We start from the raw sequence: 20,814 nt of genomic DNA on the forward strand, positions 1-20,814 counted from the left end.
GCAAGTTGCCTTCCCATGGTCACTCAACAACCCGGTTTCACCCTAGGTACCTTGTCTGTACTAGTCAGGCCTTAAGTTTCTCAGAACCACCAGTAACATAAACACACTACCTGGATCTTGGGGAGTAGGTAGCCTTGGAGTAATTCTCATGAAAATAGGTCCCGCAACTAGATTCATGCCCCACTGGGCTGTTTGTCCGAGCCCCAAGTCAGCACAATCTCCACTGAGGCTTAACAGGGCTTCCAATCTCGACCGCAGCTGGGTAAGACAACAGAATTGTCACCGGTAGCCTACCACTCAACCCCGGATCCCTACACTGACTGCATCATGCTTCATTAGCAATTATGACACGATCCGACAATGGCTCAAGACACATGAACGAACCATGCATTAGTACTGTACGACAATAGTAGAGAGACCACAGCGTAATTAGATAACCCTTGTTATTGGGTTACAACAATACGAATACAGTACTACGCCAAAAGTCTGACCCTATAGCCCATTTTACACCAAAATACTATATCTTTAAAATTAAATATTAAATTATAAAAAAAATACTATAACTATTAAAAAAAACCTATATATAGAACTTTATAAAGAAAATATTTTTTATTTAGAAAGTATTTTTATAGCTATTTTATTAATAAAGTAAATAAGGCTTAAAGTTAAGAAAAATAAAAAAGTTAAAAATTACCTTCTATAATTTTTTAAGAATACCCTATAAGTCCCCTATAAGTAATTTTTAACTTTTTCTTTAACTTTAAAGCTATATATTTTTATAAGTAAAATAGTTATAAAAAAACTTTCTATATATAAAAGATTTTTCTTATAAAATACTATATAATAGATTTTATATTATTAATATAGTATTTTTATTTTATTAGATATTTAATTTTAAAAAGGTAATAAAATGGCGATTTAAGGTGGGAAAATGCCAAGTGGGGTCAGACTTTTGGCCTACTACCGTACAATCCTTTTGTATGCACACCATAATAAATAACATGTCACCTGAGCTAGTTGGTAGCAGAACAGCTAGCCTTGGAGCTTTAGGCTATGAATAAATAAACTAAGAAGAGTAGGGCCTAGATGTCATAAACTGTCTCACTAATTTCGTCTCTTATGCCTCTTGGCCAACTTTTCTACTACCCTGCCTGATACTTTGGTAGTTTCTAACTTTCTACCCAGCGATCTTTTGGTGGCGTTCGAGAACCAGAGCATCGGTAGAGCGGAGCGGCTCTTAAGTTTTACTACTCCTCATGCAGTCGAATTGGGCGTTGATCTACGCTGATGAGGCTAAACATGATATTATGAGTTGTGACTGGATCGGTTTAATGTTAAACAAACTAGACTATAAACACGAACATATAAAATGTTGATGTATATATGTAAACTGCTGACTCGGTACACTTGCACATGTGGCATTGTATAGTACCAGATAGGTATTAAGACTACAGATCTCAAGGCGTGGGGCATAGGTATTCATTCAGCCCTTTGCATACCCAGAGTCAATGCAAAGTTTGAAAACACATCACTGCGTTTTGGCACCAATCTAGTGTCAGTGGAGAGCTGTTTCACCTTCCTGCCCTAGAGGAAGTTGTTATTTGCTTACCAACTGTGGTGTAACGCGAGCTGTCATGTTTGCCAAGCCTTATCGGGGGGGGTTTGTTGTTGTAGGGCTAACTAACATAGGACGATCATTGTTAAAGGCTATCTGTAACTGTCTCCCGCAGAAAACACGACAGGGAAATTTTGGGAAGCAATGTGCAGAATTCCAGCCATCAACACGATGTCGTTACAAGGATCAAGGCGCTTGCCCTGACAATAATCCGGTATATTTCTATCCCACGTTCGATAGATCCTTGTAGCTAATTGTCTTAAGCAAACTCAAGGTCATGTATAATACCTGTTTGTAAAGGGCTCTGATAACTCACATGCACGAAAGATGATCACAAGGTTGTCAATGAACGAATGGATTGGTTCATGTACAGCACTGCAGTATGTACACAGAGCTGAGGTTGAGAGATAGTCGCGTGTCTTAAAGATATGCATGTTCCAACCTGCTCAATACATTAGTATAAATTATTTTCTTTTCTTTTTATCCTTTTCTTGATCTAATTAGAGATAGAAGTAGTATCTAATTTTATATCTTTAAGACTTTTAATTATTTTATAAAGAAATAAGATAGCCTAAATAGTAGATATCTAATAATTTAATAATATTATAAGGCTATAAGGCTATACTTTTAAATAAGCTTTTAACAAAACTTTATATTAAAATAAAGCTATATAAAATAATAAAATAATAATAAATACTTTCTTTTTCTTTATATAATAAAACTATTAGTAAAAAAAGGTAAAAATAATAATAAAAAAGTAAATTATTTTACCTTTAATATTTAATATATTAAGTTAACCTAGATTATAGTTATAATATTAATACTATATTATTATACTATTTAACCCTATAACTATAGCTTTATAGCTAGGTAATATATAAGGTAATTTTATTATATATATAGTAAGATTATTAAGGCATTATATATTAGCCTAGCCTTATTCTAAGATTTATATAACCTTATAATAATAAAGCTAAAATATATCTTTATAGGCTAAAGACTTTTAATTAAAGATAATATAATATTAGCTATATTTAGCTATAAGGTCTTATAATTCCTTAGTATTCTTATCCTTTAAAGGGATTTATAGTAAATTTAATAAGAAAGGTAATAGCTTTATATATTATATTATAAGATTAAGAAAAGAGATACCTTTATAATAAGAGAGATTATATTCTATAATATAATAGGTTAATATAAGCTATAGTTAATAAAACTAGGGGTATTTATTTAGACTATTAAAGATAAGTATAAGTATTTTAAGTAATAGGAAACTCTATTTAAGTTAAAGTCTATAGAGGAAGAAATTTATATATATAGTTAAGAGTTTAATATAAAGTTAAAACGCTAAAGCGAAACCTAATGCTATAATTAATTAAACTGAGTTATATAACTAGACCTCTCACTATATTATATAATCGTCTTAATCCTTATGTAATTACACTATCAATAATTTCAACGAAGAAGTAGTGTCTAATAACCGGTCATCATGGAATAAGACGGCAATATCTACAAAGTCACCCCCTGGAGTTACAGTTGCATTTGAAAGTACACACGTTGAATACAACGCATCCAAACACTTGATCTCAAATTAAAGGTTTCATAATTGCAAACTACTCATAAACTACAATACTAATAAATTATCTACTAATAATGTACAGTACCTCGAGAAATGTCCGGACGTGGGGGGATTATCGGGCCCGTCCCGTCCGGTCAAAGTGGGTACATACGTGCGCCCCCCTACAGACACTCAGCAGGAGTTTGAATCAACCTAACCTCCCATCAGCCAAACAGGGAGCAGACAAGCTACATCAATTCTCCTGCCTAAGACTTCTCATTCATCAAGTGACACGAAAAAGCGCAAACCCCTTGCTAAGCAGTCATCACAAGAAAGGAAAAGAAAAGAAAAGGAAGGGCCCCAGGATTGTCCAATAATATCTCTCTCATCTACTAAGGGAACAGCCACGGCTTGTTCTGTCTCTCAGCTGTGATCTTGGTCCGGGAATATCTGATATCCATCCCTTCCATCAAAGCTTTGCACCACACCCCTATTCCGCCTCGATTGACACTCTTTATTGTCTCCGGGCTTGTATTGGTCATTGCCACGAATATGGATAGCACTCAAGAATTCGATCGCCAATCGCCTTTGTCTGCTAGCCAGACAAGTAGCAGCACCAACGTCAACACTAGCAATCATGTTTCTCAGGAACCCGATATCATGTCCAATCCCAAAGCTTCCGAGATCATTGAAGCATGCAAATGGAAGGATATCGGCCGCCTTAGATCTCTAGCTGAAAGCCATGGTGGATTCTTGTCCGACACCCTGCGAAGGCAAGCGTGTACGTGCCCATCCCCCTTTACACAAGTCTATCCCGACTAACAACGTCTTGCAGGGCCCATATTGTTAGGCATCGATGCCCCATCAGACGATCAAGAGTATCTGTCATCAATGCAGGATGATTCCGGGGACTGGAAGGGATTACCCCGCCACCGGGATGAAGACCAGGTTCAGCTTGACGTCAACCGTTCCTTCGTCTACTACCCGAACAGTACTGACCTTCCTTTTTCTATTCATCATGGCATGTTCAGAAAGCTAATATGGAGATAGACCAGTCCGACGCGGAGCTAAGTCTCCGCAAATCAGAGCTCTCATCTCTCATCACTGAGGTTCTCCGTCGCCATCCTTACCTGTGTTACTTCCAAGGCTACCACGATATTTCCCAGGTCTTACTGCTAGTGCTAGCACCAGCATGGAGAGCTCGTGTGCTTGCACGGCTGTCGGTATTGAGGATACGGGACTTCATGCTGCCTAGTTTCGGACCAACGACTGCTCAGCTCCGTCTTCTCCCTGATATCCTCAATGCTGCTGATCCAAAGCTTCGGCGGCACCTCGCCGGTGTTGAGCCATTCTACGCACTGGCCGGTACCCTAACGATGTATGCTCACAACATCGAGGCATACCAAGACATCGCCCGGCTGTTTGATGTCTTCCTCGCTCGGGAGCCTGTGTTTCCTGTCTACGTATTTGCGCAAATCATTCTCGACCGCCGACATGAGATTTTCGAGATTGACGAGCCTGACATGCTACACGTTATTCTTGGCAAGGTACCTACCAAAATGGATTTGGATGATCTTATCATCAAATCAGCCGCTCTTTTTGAGATTCACCCACCAGAAACCTTGAGTTATTGGCGTCAAATATCCAAATACAGCGCTCTCAAGACAGCTCGTGATATCGAAGCCTGTGCAAAACAAACCCTAGATGAAGGCTCTGAACTTTTTGACAAACAGGTTGATGAGGTTCACTGGCAGGAGATTCGTGATCGCGTTAAGTTGGCCCTTTGGCGTTACCGCCGGCCAGCAAGGACGGTTGGCATGGCTCTGGCTGTGGGAGCTCTGGCTTTCTACCTGCGACGCAACCCAAGCCTGGTTAGCCGCATCGCGTCCCTTTTCACCCGGTAAGCACATGATCCCTGTTTGCACAGAACTGTTTCGAACAGAATGATCAAGACACGCATATGTAGTACAGCGATTAGCAACTGGAGTAATTCTTCGTACATAGACGACATAGATCATGTCTTTCTTTGTTGAAGGGGGAAAGGGGGGGCAAGCTCTATTTAACTATCAAGACCGATATATATCACATTAACCTAGACGCCGTGCAAAACATGTGCAATAGTAACACCCAGGCCTAGAACTCGACTATGCAGTACTCTCTTATCATTAAACCCCGAATCTGCCATTGCTGTCATATCCCAGGCTCTCTACGATGATTCTTGGTGTTGAATCTTCAAGCCTTCAAAATGCTCCTGCTGCTCATCAGCCAGCTTGCCGTTCGCGTCGCTGATGATAGTGAGGATGAGTGAGTAGTTGTTATATAGAAAGCGCCCGCTCTTGCGCTTGTCGCCAAATAGTTCAGCATGGCGAGTAAGAAAAGTCTCCACGTCGGAGCGTAATCGGCGCAGACTAGATACGACAGGCTCATCGTCGCCAGCATCGGCGCTGAGAGTCAAAAACCCGTGCAATAGCTGCCCAAAGCGCTGAGTCACAACATGAGGGGCTGCAGACAGCTTCGCAGCTTCCGCCCGACTTGGTTTGGATGGTACAGCATTGATAAGTTGACGGACCGACTCGCAGTGGCGGTCCATAATGACCTGAAGACGAGGCCAGAGGAGCATAGTAGTAGCATTTATGTAACCATCCACGGCTGGGACTTTACGGCGCTGAAGCTCAAAGGCGAAATGTTGATTCAATCGAATGCAGAGAAGTAAACCCAGCGCATCGTAGGTATCTCCCACGAGCGTCTTAGATAGTGTCCGGCCAAGCTCGAAAGTGGACTCGAAGATGTAGTTGAAGTTCTTTGAGATTTGATTAAAAGACAGCGCAGGCGAGAAAAATGTGGCCATGAAAGTGTACTCGGCCGTGGCGTTATCAATGAGTGCGAGATTAAAATTACGGAAGGGGACTTCCAAATAGTGAGTTGTTTGGTCCTCCTCGGCTAGGTAGGATGAGAGGGCGGCTTGATTATTAGTTTTTAGAAGATCAATACGCCTTCCAAGGTTAAAGGCATCATGAGGAGGTCCTGGTGCTCGGTTACTTGAAAGGACAGTGGCTTTGCGAGTTGTATCCTCATGACCAAGAGCATCGTTCTTGTCAAGTATATGCAATTTGATTTTGGCTAGGGCCCTCTCATATCGAGAGAATTGGTTCAAGTAGTACCATCGCATGGTATTCATATAAGCCAAGGCTATCTCGTTAGCAAGAGTTGAGTGGTGTTTGTGTAAGAAAATGAACAGTTCCTTGAAGCGAAGGAAATTCTGTTGTTGGATGATCTGCGCGTTGATGTGTGGCGATCGTAACGCTTTGATTTGAGCCACGATGAAGTCGCGAATTCGTTCAATTGCCTGATTAAGTTAGTTGTGATCCTTTCGAGAGTCGCATTGCCTCATTCGTACCTTGAGAGTAAGTTTCTCCAAAATTGGTTTGAGATCTTTTGCTGCATTACTCATCTCAGTCTCAGGCTTCTTCTTGAACATGTTCGACCTGCGATCAAGTTCGGCAAGCATCTTAGCCCATGATTCGTCAATGTGGCCCTCAGAGATCTTGGAGATAACTTCAGGAGGCAAGCTCAGTTCTTCTACCAACGGCCCTAATGCCTTCTCCACTTGCTTTCGATTGTCTAATCGCTTGTTCAGTGCCGCCGATCGGGTTTGTAGAGACTCGATGTCTGCCGAGACCATAGCTAGATCATTGCGAAAGTTGGCAAGGTTGAGCTCAACCGATTCGAGAACGTCGTCGCATGCTTCTATCGATCGGTGAAGGTCTTCGAGGTTGGCTCTATCTTTCTCGCCTTTTGTATATTAGTCGGGTGCTTGGATTTCCCTAGGGCGCAGCACGTACTCTCTTCTGTCGTTTTTGGCTTGCGTTTGTTAATCGCAGTTGTATCAGGGGGCTGAGATGCAGCCAGCTCCTTCAATGACAAGCCTCCAAAATCGGCTTCTAAGTTTAGATCATCCTTATTAATGATGGCCTTCTTCTCGTGATGGTCGCGATCGTCTGAAAACCCTGCCAACAACGTTTCCAGTACCTCAAGAGAGTCAGGTCCCGTTTCGATAGTCGAGGCCTGTCTCAAACCAGACCCATTCGGTCTTCGCGCTGAAGATAGGAGTGATGAAGAGGATTCGTTGGAGGCCAATGATAGCGAGGAGCCTCTTGGAGATAGTCCTGGACGCTGGGATGTGACATATGGACTTAAAGTACTCGAAGTTCTCTTGGGATACGGCCTGCCCCCGGCTTGAGGTGTTGAGGGTCCGGGACTGGTGGCAGGGCCTCCAGCCAGTCGATCGAGCCACATGTCGATGAGAACAAAGGCGAGGTAATTCGATGAAAGGTGATTAATTGACGGATACGGGACTCGAGCTCAGTACCATGGCATTATTCGTCGGTATCGAACGTATTGGCGATAAATCAATATTGAGTGAATGCAAGGATGAAGCGGGCGTATAAGGGTCAGCTTGGCCAGCTTGCAACGCGAGGCTGTCAACAGCCATTAACTTGAAGGTGTCAAGTATAGAGTGATTGGTCGCGTCGAGCTAGCGCGGATAGTAGCTCAGCCTCGTGTGGCTAAACTGAATTCGATTCTATATTTGGAAAGTGGTGGGGTCTCGGTGAACCGACACCCGAGGTACCAACAACAAGAGTTTAGTTAGAAAGTGGGTGAACGAACAGCGACGCCACGGAACACGGAGAATGTGATGGGTAGAATCTGCAGCTTAGATGATTTGCGGGGATTTCATACTACCTTTAAGTTGCGACCTCGAATGGAAAGCAAATGTAGTTATAGCATGATGGAGTTAGAGGGTAGCAGAAAACATGATGTTCAAAGCTTAAGATACGGAAAATAAAGGCCTAGGAGTTAGTCTAATGTGGCATAAAGTGACTGAATCATTTTGTGTCTCCGGTAAGTAGCATAAAATTTTATGTCGCCCAGCAGAGCTAGCTGTGTTACTGTAGCAGGGCTAGTGTTAGCAGGTGTGCTTCGAATGCATCGTCCTGCATGCAAGCAAGAGCTTGGAGTGCATTTCAAGAGAACCTGACCAATCCGGCAAGTTGTGTGTTAATCATGACCTCGTGTTAGAAGTGGGAGGACAGGATCACCTTGTATGAGGACAGCTACATTTGTTCACGCTGCGCTTTAGAAGTTATTTTGTAGTTCTTGATGTATTATACTCCCCTACAGGGTGGTTCACACAAATGGCTAGGCTGAGGACCTCCATTCTGCGCCTCATGATCATTTGGAGTCACTGTCGAAATCGAGGACTGCATCAAGGTGCCGAATGATAGTTATAATTCAAGGTTTGGTGTTGAACTTGAGTAAACCCTGCTGTCGTAAGTTTGTGCCGCACATCTATCTGTTGGACTGATCGGCAAGGCAACAACCTAGGTCAATCGATCAATTCAAAATTTGAAGCTGTCAGTTCCGCTCCACCCCGCTCGATCTTTGTGTGTAGCGGATAAGTGCACTGTAAGCAGACTACCCCTCCACTGGTGTAGGTAAACAGAGGAGGGGTCGAACGGGCAGCATCCATGGTTAAAGGCGAGGGGCAAAAGGTAGCAGTAATAAATGGAGCTTCATCAAGGCTACAAAGGGCCTGAATGGACCTCAACCCACCTGATCTAAGGATCAGATCAATCAATTCACAAGACAAGAGCTGTCCTGCTGCAACCCAATCTAACAAGCTGGCTGGGCTGCTAATTTCTTGTCCATCGGTAGCGTCCGTCCATCCAATCCACAGACGGGCAGCCTGAAAAAACAGTGCCCACTCCACTGCTGCACCCAGTAACGCCCAATCACAACCTTGAGAAAAAAATTCCGTCGAGGGCCTCTCGCCTTTTTCTTGCCCCCTCTATCTTTTCCGACTTGGGCCCTTTCCTCCTTCTTCCCTTCTCCATCCACTATTAAGCACCACTTTCAGCTTTTTTCTTCTCCTCCTCAACCTCACTCCTTTCTCCTCAAGACTCTCGATTTCTTGCCAATACCGTCAAAATGGCCGCCCCTAACGACAACGAGGTGAGTTACATATCTGCCTGCATAGCATTGTCTCGAGATCCAAGCGCACGCGCCCACGAAGTCTGCCCTGCGCCTATTTTTCGCCTGGGGATTTTCACCCCGCATTGCGATTTGTGCCCCACGATACAATGGTGCCTCATGGTTTTTGTCCTCATTTTGAGCTTCAACAGCCATCGCAACAACATTACTATATTGCTTGACCGAAAATGAATAATTTTGCTGATTTTTCTGTTCTTCCTATAGCATGAGATGACCTTCGATTCCGCCGATGCCGGCGCGTCTCTCACCTTCCCTATGCAGTGCTCTGCTCTGCGTAAGAACGGTTTCGTCGTCATCAAGGGCCGCCCTTGCAAGATTATCGACATGTCCACCTCCAAGACTGGAAAGCACGGTCACGCCAAGGTTCATCTTGTTGCTACCGACATTTTCACTGGCAAGAAGTACGAGGATCTCTCCCCCTCTACTCACAACATGGACGTCCCCAACGTCACCCGCCGAGAGTACCAGCTTGTGTGTGAACCCTTGCCCCGCTCCACAAAGGAAGAGCCCCTCCTTTGAGAGCTTAACCCTTGTTGTGGTCGACTAACAAATCTTCAAGCTCGACATCTCCGACGATGGTTTCCTCTCCCTCATGACCGACGATGGTGACACCAAGGACGATGTTCCTCTTCCCGACAACGAAATTGGCCAGAAGATCACCAAGCTCTTCAAGGAGGAAGAGAAGGACACCAGTGAGTAGCCTGCTAATTTCGACGTGAACGACATACTGACCATGATTTTCAGACGTCATTGTCCTCACCTCTATGGGCGAGGAGTGCGCTATGGAGGCCAAGGAGGCTCCCAACCAGGGCTAAATCATTTAACCCTTGATTCACGCCCTACCTTAATGGCACTTGGCCCCTGAGGATCTACATTGAAAGATGATCTGGATCAGGGGATCTTTTTTGTTTTGATGGACATTTGGCGCATCAATATTCATGGGCCATGGGTAGGCGTCGTGCAAAAGGACTCTACCTGGACAGGGTTGCCTGCCTTTTATGATATACGGCAACCCTTAGCACCCGAGCCTCAGGCTCGAAAATGTTTTCCTTTGTTCCTGGCTCACAAGCTGCGAATACCATCATGTCACGATACGTAGCAGCAATTAAATGACGAAAAATGGGAGAGCTTTGGAGTTGATCGATTACATATATCTTCCTGGTGATGTGAATTATTTTTGATAATCATGTGATAAACTTGATAATCTCTATCTGAACCTGTCAAGGCCTGTCAATGTATTCATGTGGGACGAAGGACAAAACGATTGCTATATTGCTAGTAAATGAAATTAAATTCCAGCTACAGAACTTCTTTAGTAATTGAGGAGCCAGATTTATGTTTGATGAACAGAAGGTAAAGTATGATTTCGTTGTCTTACAGCTTGTGTTACTAGTAAAATTCTCGGTTGTGACAAACCGACAAATAATATGCTTCACTGGCTTTGCTATACTTTAGCTTAGCTTTGACCACTTTTTTTTGTCTGTGCAAAACATCACAATCGCTTGGCATTGTACTTAGCTGAGTGATCCGATTTCGAGAACAACAACCCTCATTTAGCAGTGCAATGACATGATCTATCGGGATCATGGACGAACGGCGAGATCTTCGCAAGTTTCCACGCGGTGAAAGATGTCCAGAATGTGGTGCCAGGCGATGGTACTTGGAAAATGGTCTGCGTTTCTGCTCCAACGGACATCAAGTCGAGGTATGTGGCGCGATATTACCAGTATTCGATATCCATCGACTGATACAGCCAAACAGGGATTTATTCAATTCGATATAGGTGACGAGGTAGATGCTGGAAATCTCGGAAGAGTAGCCAGAAAGGAAAAGGAAGTCAAAGAAATAGAACTTCGACATCTCGCTGGCCAAGCAGGAAGGAATCTCTTTCTCGAATGCCTGCAGCTGGTTTTGAGAACCCAACTTTTATGGCTCATAAAGAGCAAAGGTCATCGGCAAGAACTCGAGACTGTGGTCCGCGACCTTTGGGATCTTCGTACCCGCGGTGGTGGTGCGCTTCCCGTGGGAGAAGAGACGCAAGAAGCAGAACAGGATGAAGGTCTCGCATTGTTCAGCTCTCAGCCTACAGCTGATGCGAAGATCAAAGACAACGCGCCCAAGAAACAGCACACAAGAGCCCAGAGCTGGAATCCAGAGGATAATCCCGACTGGCCAATGCCTAGGATGATTGACACACTGGCTTTGTGCTACCTTGGGTGCTTGCTGCTCAGAATACCAACAGCCATCGGTGAGCTGTGTCTTTGGGCTAATGCTGGACGAATACCGTACAAACGATCGGTAAGTCTCATTCTGGAAAACTTTCTCTTTTTCTATCTTTGTGTATTAATGACTCTTAGTATTACGATTTGCCGCAAGAAATGCAGGATCGATTGCCTTCTGCTTATACAAGAGCGCTCAAGCTACCCCTTCGCTGGCCTCTCAAGGGCATCGACTTGCACAATGCAGTGCTAGATCTTGCGCTATCATATAATTACAACTATGGAATGATATTTCCTGCTGTCAATGAAACACCAACCTTGGTCCATTTTGTCAGACAGCTCAGTTTGCCAGGTGCGTCCTTCTCCCGAAAAAAAAAACTGGTCTCTGTGCGCTAACTGTGTTGTAGTTGAAGCAATTGTCACTGCCAAAAGTATACTATCAGTGATGCGCTTCTCTTTCCAATTGCCTATTGAACAGTCACGACGCTTCCACATTGATTACCCTGAGATTCTTCTCATCTCGGTTGTTCTTGTTGCAGCAAAACTGTGCTTTCCACTGGGGCGTCACGCCCCCTTACTTCAAGTAGCAGAGACTGAGTCAAATATCAAATTTGACTGGATGAAGTGGCAGAAAAGCATTCACGAATTGGTAGATCCATCGCAGGCATCCGAAAAAGAGTCTAGCTTTGACAAGATTACCGTGGACCAAGTTACCTCCATGACAGCCGAGGAGCTCGACCAATACTTCGCTCATATTGCTAGTACAATTGATAAGAAGAGTAGGTTGCTCGAGCACGTCAATAGATACATACTAACAACTTTTAGATGACTCGGTAGTCACAAGATTCTTCCCTTCAGAGAACGCTCCGCCTCCCGGAACCCTTTCGACAGAGAGCGCCGAGAAGGATAACGATCACAAAATGAGGCAGATCCTAGGTCGAGCTATTACAATCGCTGGAGAAGAAGGATCTGAACAAGAGGACGATACTATGTTGGAGCCAAACTATGAAGCATTCCGTTCAGTGGAGGATTTAAACGAGACAGCACAGGCGTTGTATAAAGCTGCTGGTAAGTCCCTATACACGTTTCAGAAGCCTGCAAAGCTAACAAATTGTCAAGGTCACATATCAGGCTTGTCACTAGATGAAGCAGTACAGGCCGTTTACATGTTGGAGCAGAAAATACTCGGTTGGCAAATAGCTCAGCGTAAAGAAGATGAAGAGATGTTATGACAGTACCTATCAAGAGAAACCATTATTATCCAATCACCTGCTTAATTTGACTTACACCTCCTAGCTTTGGAGGAAAGAAGTACTATGTAACAGGGCATGATATCATGAGTGCTAAGTGATGGATCCACCCCCCTGCTCCTGCCCACTGCCCCCCAAAAGTCAAAAAAATGGCAAGTGCGATGCACGTGACCAGGGCTTGCCTTCCCTTTCGTTTCCCTTTTCGCCCCACCAATATTGCACTCAGAAAGGAAGCCGGCTTTCCAATCCTCACATCGTCACCGTCACAGAAATCAGTCAAGAGTGAGTATACCCCCTACTTGTGGCCGTAAATAAACGAGCGAAGACGTGAATACTGACTTTCAATGTAGTGCAGATGTAAGCTCGAACCCGCCGATTCCGAAATATCGACAAAAATTCGCCTCCTTCCGTTCGTGTACTAACAGCACCATCCAGTTTCGTGAAGACCCTGACGGGCAAGACCATCACCCTCGAGGTCGAGTCCTCGGACACCATCGACAATGTCAAGTCCAAGATCCAGGACAAGGAGGGCATTCCCCCGGACCAACAGCGATTGATCTTCGCTGGCAAGCAGCTCGAGGATGGCCGAACCCTCTCCGACTACAACATCCAGAAGGAGTCTACTCTGCACCTTGTTCTCCGTCTCCGTGGTGGTATCATTGAGCCTTCGCTCAAGGCTCTTGCCTCCAAGTTCAACTGCGACAAGATGATCTGCCGCAAGTGCTACGTATGTCGAACCTCAATTTGCGCCGCGCGCACCGGATTCTAACAGTCTTTCTCAGGCCCGTCTCCCTCCCCGTGCCACCAACTGCCGCAAGCGCAAGTGTGGTCACACCAACCAGCTCCGACCTAAGAAGAAGCTCAAATAAACGATTACTCCATGGATATGGCGTCTGGGATTTGGCATTTGGGGGTCGATGGCGAGGACAGAGGAGAGCTTTCTTTTGTTCACACGAGGCTGTTTGTTTTTTAAAATAGCATGTGCAGCTCCGGCAATACATTCTAGATGATGCCCATATGACGATTTGCCGTGCCGTAAGGTGTCCCGGCCAGACCCCTCAAAAGAAATAAAAAGCATTCAAGCTTCAAACAATGCTTGTGCAACGAAATGGCTGTGATTGTGTGTAGGGAATTCGGCTTTGCGCCTCTTGACCTGGCAGAAAGAAATAATGCTACATGATTCCAACATGTATAAGGAAACGCGCTTTGCGACCATAGCATCGTGCATGCCTTAGTAGGTAATTCCTACTGCAACACATGAAATTCATCTATTGGAGCAGTTCACTCTATCCCTCACTTTACAGGGTGTTTCATGTTTGAGCCCCACTGATAATCATGCACAGGGTTGTGATAACAAAGGCTATAAATTATGAGGCGCCGCTTAAACTTCGGTAGCCGAGCTTGACACGCTGCGCGCGCTCCTGAATTACGACAACTGCCAAACTGTCCCAATTGGAGCTGACAGTGACCTGTGACAAGTAGCTGCAACTTTACCCTCCCTTGTAATAGCGCTGTTCGTTTTTAACCACGTACACATCACCAACTACGAACGAATTGCTCGCTACATCAGTTCAAAACAATCCAACGATCGATTACCAGTTTCCACAATGTCTGGCTCAGGATACGACGCCGTCGTCGACGTTGACGATGAGGTACACATACCCTTCTAGCTTCATCAAGCTCCTACGAAGATGTCCAGCAACATAACTCTTCGTATACTCTTACATCTGAACTAACATGATGCCCAGGGTGACCTCGGCCACACCGACCTCCAAGAAGATCTCGAATTCCACACGTCCAACTTCAACGACACAAATCCCAACACCCGCAAGCCTCCCTCTGGCGGCAGCAGTCTTCCTGCACCGGTCACAGCTTCGAGCGGCTCAGGCTCATCCAAGCGCTTCCTCTGGAGCATGAACTTTTATGCGCAGTTCTTCGATGTCGATACTTCTGCTGTCCTGTCCCGTTGCTGGGCCGCTCTCTTTCCCCGGGCAAACTTCCTCGATGTTCTCGAGGGCAACCCTGATTTATACGGACCCTTCTGGATCGCCACAACGGTTGTCCTGATTCTCTTCCTGGGAGGTACAATCAGCCAGTATATGTCTGATACGGGCAAGGGGCCATTCCTCTACGATTTCAAGCTGTTGAGCGGTATGTCCAACATCTAAAGCACTGTTGTCAGGAAGTTACGTACTAACATCAAACCAGGCGCCGCTGGCCTCATCTACGGCTACACCCTTTTCATCCCCATGGCTCTGTTCCTTGCCCTTAAATACTTCGGTAGCGAATCTGCCAACCTTCTTGAGTGCTGGGCTCTATACGGTTACTCCAACCTGATCTGGATTCCTGTGGCCCTTATCAGCTCATCGCCCATTTCCATTCTCAACTGGGTTTTTGTCGGTGTTGGTTTCGGCGTCTCGGTCGCGTTCCTGCTGCGCAACTTGTATCCCGTTCTCAGTGCCACAGATCGCCAAGTCAGCAAGATTCTGCTGGTCGTTGTTGTGCTACTGCACGCTGGTTTGGCGCTTGCCATCAAGATCCTCTTCTTTGCCCATGGTAGCCCCGTGTCCAGCACACCAGACAAGGGCAAGGGTGACCGCATGTTTTAAGGGACTAGTCCAGGGAATTTGATTAAAAGATAAGATGGGATGGATATAAGGGTTTGAATGGCACGTGTTGGAGAATATGTCCCGGGTCTCAACTACAGCCACGGTGTAACCAAAACGGAGTTTTGGGGAAACATATCATTTTGGCATTGTTTTTGTACAATAAGTTAGAAGGCGCTTTCATATGATCAAAATTTTACCTCCCTATCGTGTCCCCTTTTCACAAAGATGCAAATGATCCCTAAGACCGCTTGACACTCTCAACAGGCCCGTTTTGCGCTGCCCAATCCAACCAGCTCCCGGGATAATCGCTCACCTTCTTCCAGCCAGCATGCTCGGCCAAATGCGCGGCCGACTTTGCGCGAACGCCAGCTTTGCAGTAAAACAATAGCTCTTTGTCCTTTGAAGGTCTCTCGAAGCCGTACATCTCCTCAAAATCCTCCTCCGGGATATGGAAACTCTGGACTGCTGTTGTGATGGGGATATTGATCGCGCCGGGAATTTTGCCCGTCTCGAAGAGCTCGTACGGTTCTCGGACATCTGTAGCGCAATGTCAGTATGTGTATTGTATACATCGGAAGGGACAAGCATACCAACAATGATTATATCTTCATGAGTGCCATCTTCCACAAGTTTTTTCAGTTCCTCAAATTCCCATTTCTTAAAGTCTTTTGTTGGTTCTTCCTTGACGCTATAGCTTCGCAACGACTTAGCAAAGGGCGCAAATGCTCGTGGTGCCAGCGAGGGCCTTGCTGTGTGGGCTGCGATGGTGAAGATAGGCCGCACCGGTCGGACGGCAACTGAGGCGCGCAAAGCTGAGGAGATGAAGGTGCGACGGGATGCCATTTTGATTTGGTGTGTATTGTCACAAGAGAAGTTGTATTGAGGTTGAAAATGACGGATCTTGGGCTAAGCTAAGTTGCCTGACTAAGGTATCTTCACCTCGGAAGCTTGAGTGGGGGTGATGTAATAATTGATAAAAATGCCATGACGAGACCAGCACAATGTATGTATAAACAAAACTACAAATCATTTCGATGCCAAAACCTGCGTTCATCAAAGTTCTTCAAGATAGAATCACTACAATGGTTAAGATTTGTGGCTATGCACACAGGTCAGCAACGTGATCATGAATCCCTCGTGCTGACGTTGGTTGAAATGAAACACTATTCATTCCGTCATCTTGTTCATTATTGATCTTGTATTATTTTTCATTTCGCTGTCCAAATGCCATGTTGTAATCATGGCAATCATCTCTATGGCCCATTCGTCTCAAAAGCCCTCGGGCTGCCAATATATACACCGAGAATAGGTATTAAAACTGATATCCATTATGTCTCTTCTTTTCGTCCGTAGAGCTGCATGGCTCTTCCGACTGAATGTCTGGGATTTTCCCCCAATTACTTCTGGAAAGTCCAGAGTCCAGTCTGCTTTTCTTCCCCAGAAACATTGGCCTTTCACAGCCATGTTCCTCAGCCGATTCTTTTCGACAACTTCCTCATCAGATGCCTTTCGACTGTTGATATCGATCGAGGGCATCAGGAACGTCAAAAGTATGGCCTATAGCGGTATCTATTCATGATTCGAAAATAGATCTATGGTACCGCTTACCACTTCCTCTCCTCAAAGGTAAGAGGGCAATCGTCCTTTTACACGTTAGTTGCTGTTATAAGATCTAGCAGATGGATATAAACGTACCATGGGGAAGATGGTGGCAAAGACCTTGATCTCCTCGGACTTGGGGGTGGCATGGTGCTTCCAGTCAAGCATGACAGAGGCCTTTCCGATCATAAGAGCCAGGTTGAGCTGAGCGTAGACCTGGCCGAGGCAGTAGTGAGGGCCGGTACCGAAAACCAAGTAGTTCTTGGAGCCCTTCTCCTCGGCGTCACCGCTGTAGTATCGCTCGGGGTCGAAGTGGCTAGGGTTGTCGTATACCTCGGGGTCGTGAAGAGCCATGAAAGTTGTGGGAATCAACATGGAGCCTGTGAATATTGAAAGTCAGTCTGAGGTCGATGATACAGAAGCAAAGTGTTGTTGAACTTACCCTTGGGAACGGTGTAATCTTCGGTCAGGGGGAAAGCCTTCTTGGTGACATAAGGAACCATGATGACAGGAGGACGCCATCGGAGGAGCTCACGGACAACAGCGCGGGTGTAGGTAAGAGATTCGAGTTGGTCCATGGTGACGGGAGCGTTAGGGTCACCATTGCGAATCTTGATGTTCTCCTCTCGGACACGGTCAAGGACGTCGGGTCGCTGGGCGGTAACCTGGAAGAGCCATGTGGCGGCGCTGCTGGTGGCATCCTGGGAAGCGAAGAGGAAGGTGAAGATGGTCTGAGAAATCTCGTAATCATTGAACATGCGGAGGAGAGGAGAGGGCTTCTCAAGATTGTGGGGCTCACCCTTCTCCTCGGCCTCGCGCCAGCGGTCAGACTGTATCATGGACAGAATCCAGGCGTCCATAATGCAAGTAACCTCACCACCACCAGCCATGCGAACCTTGCTCTTGGCAGCACACTTGGAGAACTCGGCCAGGACCATATCAGCAGCCTTCTTGCCGTACCAAGACTTGGTGTAAGGGAGGATAACGGGGAGGTTGACAAGCTCGAGAGCAGCGGTGATGAGGTAGTAGTCCTCGGCGATCTTGGTAACGGCCTCGTCGGAAATGTAGTGACCGACGAAAGTACGGCAAGATACAGCACACATGACCTCACGGAACTCGTGCATGAAAGGAACGGGCTTGCCGCCGGCGTCCTTGGTCATCTTGAGGAAGTGCTTGAAGTAAGTGTTGTAAGCCTCCTCCTGACCGGGCAGGTAAAGTTCGAGAGCCTTGCGGGTGAAGAGACCATTGAGACCCTTGCGGAAATCAACATGAGCCTTTCCGTCGAGGAAAACCCAGTTGTCGTGTCCAAGAAGCTTAGGGGCAACGTCGACGACTGTGGGCTTGACGTAGGCGGGCGAGTTGAAGACCTTGCGAGCCATATCACGAGTGGAAGCGATAACGACAAACCTAAGGAGCTACATGTCAGTATGCCCGATTTTTCATTGCCCTATCGGGGGACTTACTTGTGGAAGATAGAAACGCAGCTGAGAGGACCGCTGCTCCATTTGGCATGGTAACCGTCAAATCGGGGGTCCATAGAATCAAGGAATGGGCCGATGAAGGGAATCTTCATGGCGGGACCGACGATAGGGCCCTTCCTGACAATATAGGCAACTATACGAAAGCTATGGTCAGTGATGTGGCTCCCAATGCCAGCAGAGAGACGACGTACTCTGATCATAAGCAACGCAGAGTGCGATCAAAGTGAACACCCAAGTCCAGACACCGGCATTGGAGACGGCCTCGATAACATAGTCGACCTGGGGAGGGATGTTGACGTTGGCATATTTTGTGCCGGCCAAGACGGACGAGAAGCCGCTGGTGGTAGAATTGACTGCCTCCATTGTGTTTGTGCGGCGACAGAAGTGTAATGAGAGTCGCTGGAGTCGCGTCGCAATCGAATTCGAAGTGTCGCAACCAAGCAAGTGTATTGTGTTGCTGGTTGTGGTTGCTGTTAAGTCCTTCACAACAACTGAGTACTCCTTGCGACTGAGGAGAAGTTGGGTGAAAGGTAAAGGAGGGATGGAGGGTAAGGAGAGGGAGAAGGAGGGAAGGGAAGGGGAGAGCAGGACCTATGTAGAAGCAGGGGAAGTGGATGTTGTATTTCTTTCCAAGTCGGGGAGGTCCAATGTTAGGTTCCTTAGTAATTGGTCGTCCATTGAATGTCTTTGTAGGCTGTTTGTTTTTTCCAGTGACCGACCCGCAGATGGACGCCTCTCGTCTGCATAGTAGGTGCTAAGTCCGCGTAACAGCAACAGGTACCCAACTAAACTACTCTGTACCCATCACTTAATCACTTCAGCGCCCTTCCTTGCCCATCAATTACAGGGAACGGACGTGACAAGACAAAACCCGACCAGAAAAAAAAAAAAAAAGAGGGCCCTGGGGTCTCAAAGGTCAAGGTTTGTTTCCAAGGGTCAGGGTGTGGGCGATTAACGGGAACGAGTTCGCTAACGAGCGGAGATTTAACATGACGACAGAGTCATTGATGGATGAATCTCTCATTAATTCAGTACGTCTATGGAGCCAATGGAAGAAGTGGATGATTCTATGTGTTTTCTAATTATCAATCACTATTCGCTGTCCGTCCTACAAGCTTTGTCGTGGCTCTCTGTCCCAAAGACGATGATGTTGAGTAGGGTGTGAGAGAAGAGACAGATTAGATGCGATGTGCATTTGTAGCGTGATTGATTAGAGATGGAGGGGGGTACGGTTGGTTCTACTTCAACTGCAAACTCTTTTCATCAATGATAGTCTCAAGACTATCATTGATGGACTAAAGTTTTTTTTATTTTACTCAATTGACTCTTTATTCACTTTGATAGATCTACATTGCACAAATGATGAGAGTCAAACGCACGTTGGCACGTCAATTTCCCATCTTTTATTCTGCTGGGTCTTTCATATTAGAGTCCCCTTTACTAGGTGCCAATTTGGTGCAACAGGTGTTCGGCTGGCACCGTGTGGCTTCCCATCATAGTTTAGTCTCCGAACTTGAAGCTGTCTGATCCAAGACTGGTTGGTCAGTAAATAACGTCAACATTCACTTTTCTAAATGGAAAGCAAACAGGTAGGCCACTTCTTGGCTTTCTTTATTCTTAATACGCGGATAGCATTCCTCTAACTTGTCTGTATGTTATTGCTTTCACCGCCACCGCCATTGAATCCTCCAATTCGTACATCTTGTTGCTATGTGCTCAGATATGGAACACACGCGTGACCGTGATTCACTTACAGACAACAAGCAAGCGCTTAAAGCATTAGTCTAGCATGTCTTTCTTATGTTGGGAGACTCCACCATCCATGATCGTATCCGTACAATGTAGGAAATAGACAGCCCTGCTAGTCTAGCAATTAACTAGGTCAAACTCGCATATTCTCTTTTGCAAAGTCCACCGCCTCGCCTTCTTCCGCGCCTTCCGTCACAGATCTAAGCGGGCCCCTAGCCTGATGTTCGGGACAAGGCTTAGTATTACCAATCTACTTGATCGTATGTTTCCCCGAGAGCCTCATAGTGTCATTGAGTTGCTAGATTGTCTGATAAAGCCATCGGCTGTGTCCGATCTGAAGCCATAATTACTCTGGCCTCATGAATGCGCCATTGAAACTCAGTCAGCGCGCGTGTAGAATGCGTCGGACGGACTCTTGGGCCAATGCGCGCATCTGGGGATGAGATCTGGACAACAAACCACTTAAACCTTGGCCTGGCCTGGCTGTCTCTGATCTAATCGCTTATAAGAACATGGATCGTGTCGGCCGATACGCATATACGAATAATGAAAGGTGATTGAATATTCCGTACATGTATTCCAGGTACATCTATCTACATTGATTGTATGAAAAAGTCAGAGCCAACATAACATAGACAGGAGAGCTTCCATAACTGTCGCAATGAAATTCTGACAGGCTAAAA

The 20,814-nt window shown here is 45.7% G+C and overlaps 8 protein-coding genes across 8 annotated transcripts; 5 read left to right on the top strand and 3 right to left on the bottom strand.

Moving 5' to 3' along the window:
- Positions 1–3,725: 3,725 nt before the first annotated feature.
- FSST1_004815 (GTPase-activating protein GYP8) lies at positions 3,726–5,077 on the top strand (the record flags this gene model as incomplete). The annotated part of the gene is made up of 3 exons (XM_083231028.1): positions 3,726–3,954; positions 4,009–4,164; positions 4,224–5,077. 3 exons carry the CDS (start codon positions 3,726–3,728, stop codon positions 5,075–5,077), a joined length of 1,239 nt encoding a protein of 412 aa, XP_083088245.1.
- Positions 5,078–5,379: 302 nt separating this feature from the next.
- On the bottom strand, positions 5,380–7,469 carry FSST1_004816 (Sac2 family-domain-containing protein; the record flags this gene model as incomplete). Its single annotated transcript, XM_083231029.1, has 3 exons — positions 5,380–6,519; positions 6,571–6,965; positions 7,016–7,469. The coding sequence occupies 3 exons, from the start codon at positions 7,467–7,469 to the stop codon at positions 5,380–5,382; spliced, it is 1,989 nt and encodes a 662-aa protein (XP_083088246.1).
- Positions 7,470–9,161: 1,692 nt separating this feature from the next.
- FSST1_004817 (translation protein SH3-like domain-containing protein) lies at positions 9,162–10,039 on the top strand (the record flags this gene model as incomplete). The annotated part of the gene is made up of 4 exons (XM_083231030.1): positions 9,162–9,185; positions 9,429–9,695; positions 9,784–9,916; positions 9,969–10,039. The coding sequence occupies 4 exons, from the start codon at positions 9,162–9,164 to the stop codon at positions 10,037–10,039; spliced, it is 495 nt and encodes a 164-aa protein (XP_083088247.1).
- Positions 10,040–10,809: 770 nt separating this feature from the next.
- On the top strand, positions 10,810–12,675 carry FSST1_004818 (uncharacterized protein; the record flags this gene model as incomplete). Its single annotated transcript, XM_083231031.1, has 6 exons — positions 10,810–10,929; positions 10,986–11,522; positions 11,582–11,795; positions 11,851–12,222; positions 12,269–12,511; positions 12,575–12,675. The coding sequence occupies 6 exons, from the start codon at positions 10,810–10,812 to the stop codon at positions 12,673–12,675; spliced, it is 1,587 nt and encodes a 528-aa protein (XP_083088248.1).
- A 167-nt stretch (positions 12,676–12,842) lies between these two features.
- On the top strand, positions 12,843–13,562 carry FSST1_004819 (ubiquitin-60S ribosomal protein L40; the record flags this gene model as incomplete). Its single annotated transcript, XM_083231032.1, has 4 exons — positions 12,843–12,975; positions 13,044–13,050; positions 13,129–13,420; positions 13,476–13,562. The coding sequence occupies 4 exons, from the start codon at positions 12,843–12,845 to the stop codon at positions 13,560–13,562; spliced, it is 519 nt and encodes a 172-aa protein (XP_083088249.1).
- A 738-nt stretch (positions 13,563–14,300) lies between these two features.
- FSST1_004820 (Yip1 family protein) lies at positions 14,301–15,351 on the top strand (the record flags this gene model as incomplete). The annotated part of the gene is made up of 4 exons (XM_083231033.1): positions 14,301–14,345; positions 14,442–14,844; positions 14,902–15,285; positions 15,332–15,351. 4 exons carry the CDS (start codon positions 14,301–14,303, stop codon positions 15,349–15,351), a joined length of 852 nt encoding a protein of 283 aa, XP_083088250.1.
- A 189-nt stretch (positions 15,352–15,540) lies between these two features.
- FSST1_004821 (Rhodanese-like domain-containing protein) lies at positions 15,541–16,145 on the bottom strand (the record flags this gene model as incomplete). Its single annotated transcript, XM_083231035.1, has 2 exons — positions 15,541–15,839; positions 15,893–16,145. 2 exons carry the CDS (start codon positions 16,143–16,145, stop codon positions 15,541–15,543), a joined length of 552 nt encoding a protein of 183 aa, XP_083088251.1.
- Positions 16,146–16,630: 485 nt separating this feature from the next.
- On the bottom strand, positions 16,631–18,745 carry FSST1_004822 (C-22 sterol desaturase; the record flags this gene model as incomplete). The annotated part of the gene is made up of 7 exons (XM_083231036.1): positions 16,631–16,657; positions 16,704–16,815; positions 16,911–16,945; positions 16,998–17,281; positions 17,344–18,308; positions 18,365–18,515; positions 18,574–18,745. 7 exons carry the CDS (start codon positions 18,743–18,745, stop codon positions 16,631–16,633), a joined length of 1,746 nt encoding a protein of 581 aa, XP_083088252.1.
- Positions 18,746–20,814: the final 2,069 nt, after the last annotated feature.

This window comes from Fusarium sambucinum, chromosome I, assembly GCF_050947815.1.
Source record: "Fusarium sambucinum isolate potato_lamoka chromosome I, whole genome shotgun sequence".
In the NCBI taxonomy this organism is placed as follows: Eukaryota; Fungi; Ascomycota; class Sordariomycetes; order Hypocreales; family Nectriaceae; genus Fusarium; species Fusarium sambucinum.